Source organism: Salvia splendens, chromosome 9 (genome assembly GCF_004379255.2).
Source record: "Salvia splendens isolate huo1 chromosome 9, SspV2, whole genome shotgun sequence".
Classification (NCBI taxonomy): domain Eukaryota; kingdom Viridiplantae; phylum Streptophyta; class Magnoliopsida; order Lamiales; family Lamiaceae; genus Salvia; species Salvia splendens.
This window is the reverse complement of record NC_056040.1, coordinates 11,781,843-11,787,733: the sequence shown is the minus strand read 5'-3', so window position 1 is coordinate 11,787,733 and position 5,891 is coordinate 11,781,843. Positions and strand designations below refer to the sequence as shown.

General features: G+C 37.6%; 1 protein-coding gene across 2 annotated transcripts; it reads left to right on the top strand.

Moving 5' to 3' along the window:
- The first annotated feature begins 727 nt into the window (after positions 1-727).
- Positions 728-4,105, top strand: LOC121748957. Of its 2 annotated transcripts, none has more exons than XM_042143548.1 (4): positions 728-1,012; positions 1,125-1,358; positions 1,772-3,010; positions 3,435-4,105. In XM_042143548.1, exons 1-4 carry the CDS (start codon positions 768-770, stop codon positions 4,057-4,059), a joined length of 2,343 nt encoding a protein of 780 aa, XP_041999482.1. In that variant the 5' UTR covers positions 728-767; the 3' UTR covers positions 4,060-4,105. The 2 variants fall into 2 exon arrangements, with proteins under 2 accessions (XP_041999482.1, XP_041999483.1); XM_042143549.1 differs by having other exon boundaries at positions 903-1,030.
- Positions 4,106-5,891: the final 1,786 nt, after the last annotated feature.

The following is a 5,891-nucleotide window of genomic DNA, read 5'->3' as shown; positions in this document are numbered from 1 at the left end:
CTCGGGGACGGGCGCCTTCATCCACCATTGCTAATTACTCCATAAAAACCACAACCAGTTAATTGGTTTTGTGATCCGATCAGAGGCGGAACCCGTCGAATAAGCATGCTTATTGATACTATACGGTGGATATTATAAGACCGTGAACAATTGCTAACTAATTTTCAATCTAGAATCCATAACTTTTTTAACTTTGTTAAAATTATCAACAAAAATACTATATAACTATATCAACATAAGATATATATGTCTTTGTGTTAATATTTTCCGGCGCGGGTTTTAAGAAATGTTAAGAAAAATGAGTGGAAAAAAGTTAGTAGAATAGGGGGTCCCACTTGTATATATTAGTTTTAAATGATATGTGAGTGGAATGAGTTAATGGAATGTGATGCATTTTTACTATTTAAGGTAATTATAAACTGAGATTTCTATTTGTGGACGGACTAAAATGGAAAAACGGGACTACTATTCGTGGACGGAGGGAGTATATTGATAAAGTTATATTTTTGCGTTGATACAATATTCAAAATCCTGCGTACTAGATTGAAAATTTGTATTTGTATTATCTGTTTTTATTATCCAATGGGGTAATTTCTAGTATCCCACAAATAATTGAGGTTTATGGGCTGGGTCTAAATAACTACGGCCCACTAACTGGTTCGTGACTGAACCACTTTATTTTTTAATACTCCTATTTTTTACTTTATCAAAGAGCTCTTCGTTTTGTTATATGGAATGCAGAAAAACTTGGAATCATACGTTTGACAATGGAAGAACAGCAGAAGACAAAGACGAAGGCGAAGAGAAAAAGAAGAATCGCGATGAAGAAGAAGAAGAATGATACGAGGAATGATGAAATTGTTTTTCCTTTGCTGTTAGCATCTTCTTGTTGTTCGAAACCTCACGTCGAAAAAGCCCTAATTAAGAAATGTTTGAACAAGATACTACTTTCTCTCCCCCAATTGCATTTGCCGCCATTCCTCGCATTGCTTCCTTCTCTTTTGAAATCCGAGTAATGATAAAATTATAAGTTCGTTGAGAATCTACTAATACTTTTTTACTGTTTGAATTCCGTGTGATGTTATGTGTATTGATTTCTGCGTCTGCGTTGTTTTTTGCGGCAGCTGTGCTGAAATCGTGTGTAAAAGTTTGGACATCGTAGGCGCTGCGTCGCTAGCAATGCTCGAGATGAGTGAGCAGATTGCCGCGGAGGATGAGATAGTAAAGAGATTGATCGCACTGGTGAGAAATTCAGAAAGGGAAATTGCGATTGCTGCTTGCAATGCTGTATTGGATTTATCTGCGGCGTCAGCAGGAAGACAGCGGCTGCTTGATTTCCGTGCAATTGAGAATTTTATGTGAGTATTTTTTTTAATTAATGAGAAATTATGATTTTCTGGGTAAAATGTGAAGTTAACTGCTGGTTAGGGGTGGTTTTGGTGTGTAATGAATGAGAAATTAAGATATGCTTTAAGTTCATGGACTTTTATACTTCCAAGTTGGTTGATGGTGGAGATGATATGAGTATATAGTGAATGAAATAGTATTGGTTTCCTTGTTTGGGCTCTCATGTATAATTTGATTGCATTTCGGGGGTTTAGTTTCTGAAGTTCGCTTCTTTGCTGTTTTGCTATTTATGAAATTTATTGCTGGTAAGGAGAGATGCAACACTAACAGAAAATTGCTGTTGGGATTCACCTAAGCTGGCTAAGCATCACTTGCCATGTTTTATTTGAAGAGATAGCTGCTTATATGACTTAACATCTATTAGTCTATGCTTGACACAGGGAACCAAATCTCGAGGAGATACAGTTGGTACTTCTGCGAATATGACACTGTTGAAAGAAGATGAACTTTCAATATTACTTCTTCAGGGAGCAACTGACCTTATTCACTCTTCGTCAATTGAGCAGCTGCAGCTAATACCAACAGACATTTGTGAAACATTTTTAGTGCATTTAAGAGGATTGTTGGGAGCTGTGCATGAACAGAGGTTGCATAGTACTTCTTCAACATGTGATAAGAGAAATGATTTTTTTGCAGGTAACATCAGAGTATGTAATTTGGTTGAAAGTGTTTTCATGCTATCAATCAATCGTGGTCTGCTCCCAGAGTCCATATACATTGAATATGTAAAGAGAGGTATTTTTGGTTCGGGGGAAGCTAGTATTGAGTCATTTTTATCCGAGGTCTGGGAGGTGTCTCCGAAGCTTTTAAGGAATGCATCAAATGATTCATTGAGCGAGGATAGTATTTTCAATCCTTTTCTGCTGTATCATCGTCTGAAAGATGCAATACCTTCTAGTCTCCCTTCCATGCTAAAATGCTTTACTTCCTGCCCTGCCATTGTAGCAGATGAGCTCGATATACTTCATATCATCGAGGAGATAAAGAGTCATCTTGGTTACCCAATTATTTACAACCAGGATATCCGCGTTGTAAAAACACAGTCTGGAGAACAAGAGCTGCACTATTTTCAAAAGCAGCCAGAGTCTCGCTGCTCCATTTCTCCTCATATTTTCAGTATTAATGATATTTTGGAATGTGAAGAAGCATTTAAGAAGGGCTACTCAATTGCTCTACGTGGTATGGAATTTCGCTGTCAAACCATTTCTGTAATTGCAGATGAGTTAGCATCTCTCTTTGGGCAGCCTTCAGCTGGTGTTAATATGTACTTAACTCCATCTGATTCACAAGGCTTGGCTCGACACAGTGATGATCACTGTGTCTTTGTATGCCAACTCATCGGTACAAAAAGATGGAAAGTATATCCTCGGCCAGATTCCAAGTTACCTCGCTTATATGGACCTTGCTATAGCCTGCATGGTTTGGAGGATGAAGGTCATGCGGGTCATGAACACCAGCAGTTTGTGCTGAAAGAAGGCGACATTTTATATATTCCAAGAGGTTTTCCACATGAGGCAATAACCGATGTGGACGATGACAATGTGGCCACTGTCAAATTCTCCTTGCATATGACACTAGCCATTGAAATAGAGCCTCCATTTGAGTGAGTCCTTCAATTTCATGCATTAATATTATACTCCCTCTGTCCGCTATTAAATGTCTCCATTTTTCGTTTTCCATCTGTCCGTCAATAAGTGTTTTATTTAACTTTTACTAGTTTTGATAAGTGGACCCCACATTCCACTAACACACTCCACTCACATTCTATTATAAAACTAATATATAAAGGTAGGACTACATTCCACCAACTTTTTCTATCTACATTCCATCATAAAGTCAAACAATTTTTAAAAATCCGAGCCGGTCAACTATGAGACATTTATTGGTGGACGGAGGGAGAGTATTATCCAAATTTCAACATTTTGACTACTTAGTATTATATGGTGCTTCAGATTAGTTTGCACGGAAGCTCAAACTTGGTTGCTGTTATTTCTTACACAGATTACCTATGGTTGTTGCCATTACAGGTGGGAAGGTTTTATGCATGCTGCCCTCTTTAGCTGGGATAGTAAACAGAGACTACAGTACAAGTCCGAGGATTCAGTTCAACGGAATCTACACTTGTTATCTATGATGCTGTTGCATATTGCAATAAAATTAATCGGAAATCTTGATCCAGCATTTCAGAAGGCTTGCTTGGTCGACGCAATGCCATTTTCTTGCTATACTAATAGAGAGTGGCTTCAAAAAAATCAGAGAAAAACCTTTGGCTACTTGATCAACAGGATCATGAGTGAATCAAAATTTTCAGATGCAGTTTCACATCTAGAAGCAACTCTACTGAAGAATGAAGACCCCCTCGAACATTTAAGGTGGATGAAGTACCTCACTCTTGAAGCGGAGGAAATAGAGAGTGTGTCTAATTTGTGTATACCATCGGCAGACAGCAGGTACCTGTTTGATCTACTGATTCATCACAAGGATATAGCAGAGGCTGCTTTCATCCAGGTCAGGTCTAGATTTTGTCATGAAGTAGAGTTTCGGGATGTAGAACTACATTACAGAATGCTGCTTGAGAAGTACAGGAAGGTGAGAAAGCAATACGCTACTGGTATGCTCTCACTCCATTCTGCTCTACGCAATGAACCTTAATTTCTTTTGTCATCATAATATATGACTCAATTTTCACTCACTCTTACACCTTGCTACTTTTAGCATATATTTATGCGTTTGTGTTTGCTTTTGTCTTTGGCTGTAAGCCTGTAATCTGTGTCATTGTGAAAAGTTAAAATATACAGATTATACAGTAATGTCCTAAAACGAAGATTACATTTTCGATTTTGTATTGATTGTTTTACCGTCTCTATAATTTCGCCTTTGCTGTTGCCAGGCTTTTCTAATTATCTAATTTAATATAGACAAAACAATTAAATTCTTGGTGACATCGCTTCACAGTTCACACATCCAAAACTGCAATTCAATCTCTCTAGTTTAATCTAAATCTTTTAGGCCATCCACCTTCACGTCTCAATAGCGTCTCATCCCTCACTATCCATGGGCCCCACTGCACTTTTTACCGATCTCTTAACTAAGAGACAACACATGCGATAGAATCACATGTGTTTGTGTGTAAAATGAAATAGGTTAATAGGGGTATTTATAGAATAAAAAAAAATTACCGTTTCAAACTGTAATAGTACCGTTAAAAAAAATATTAATAATATTTATTGCGTTAGCATGACGACGCTCGCTCGCGTGCTGACAAGTGGGCGCCACGCCACGCCCCAGAGCTCGCCACGTGGCGCGTGGCGAGACAGCCCGCCACCCCCCTTCCCCGGGGCTACGCGACGAGATGGAGCATCCACATCGGTGTCTCGATGCGGTTTCGTCTCGCCGGGTCGAGACTGAGCCCGCATCGAGACGGATGCTCTTAGTGATTTGTTTTTATGCCACGTGTATCATCACTATCATCTATAATCTATATATAATTCCGGGAGCATTGTTTGTTGCTATCATTAAGAAAATAGCACTAGATCACGTTAAAGTTTTGACTTTCGACACATTGTTTACTTTTATATTGAAATTTTGATAAATTAATGCAAACAGAACTATTGACGTAGCATTTCTCTCATCTCATTAAATTATTACTCATTCGCTCCCCAAAAGTAAGTGATGCGTACCTTTTTTTTTGTAATAATTCGTCTATTTTTATTGAATCGTCCCAATCTAAATGGCACTCTACTTCTTTCATGGATTTATGTAAACCCTATATTACTCTAGTAATTAGTTTTAAACCTATATTGATTAATTTAAATTATTTTTTTATCGATACATAAGAAGCTCTAACTATTTCAATAACTAATGGTAAAAAATGCACCATACTCCAAGCTAAAATAAAGTGAAACAGAAAGTAGAACTAAACAACTAAGACAACAGTTGATAGAGATTATCTTGGACAAACAAAAGCTAGAAAAAAAAAACAATAACACAACAAGCACTAAAAGGCCAACAAGGCCAACAGAGCAGGACCTCCAACAATATAGATCAACAAAAATCCAAAGAAGTAGCAAGAAATAGAGACAACGGATCAACAAAAAACCTCATCAATGGTCTTTGGCTCTATGCTTTGTTTTACAACTCCTTCTCGACCATCTTCTCTCTTCAGCCAAATTCTCACTCATTTGCCTTGATAAATACTCCCTCCGTCCCACAGAGATTGTCCCATTTTTCCATTTTCGTCCGTCCCACAAAATTTGTCTAATTTTACTTTTTACCATTTTTTGTAGTGGACCTCATATTCCACTAACTCATTCTTACTCACATTTTATTATAAAACAAATATATAAAAGTATGACCCACGTTCTACTAACTTTTTCAACTCATTTTTCATTATATTTTTTAAAACCCGTGTCCGGTCAAAGTGAGACAATCTTTGTGGGACGGAGAGAGTAAGAAATTTCGGCATCAACTATGTACCATGATAT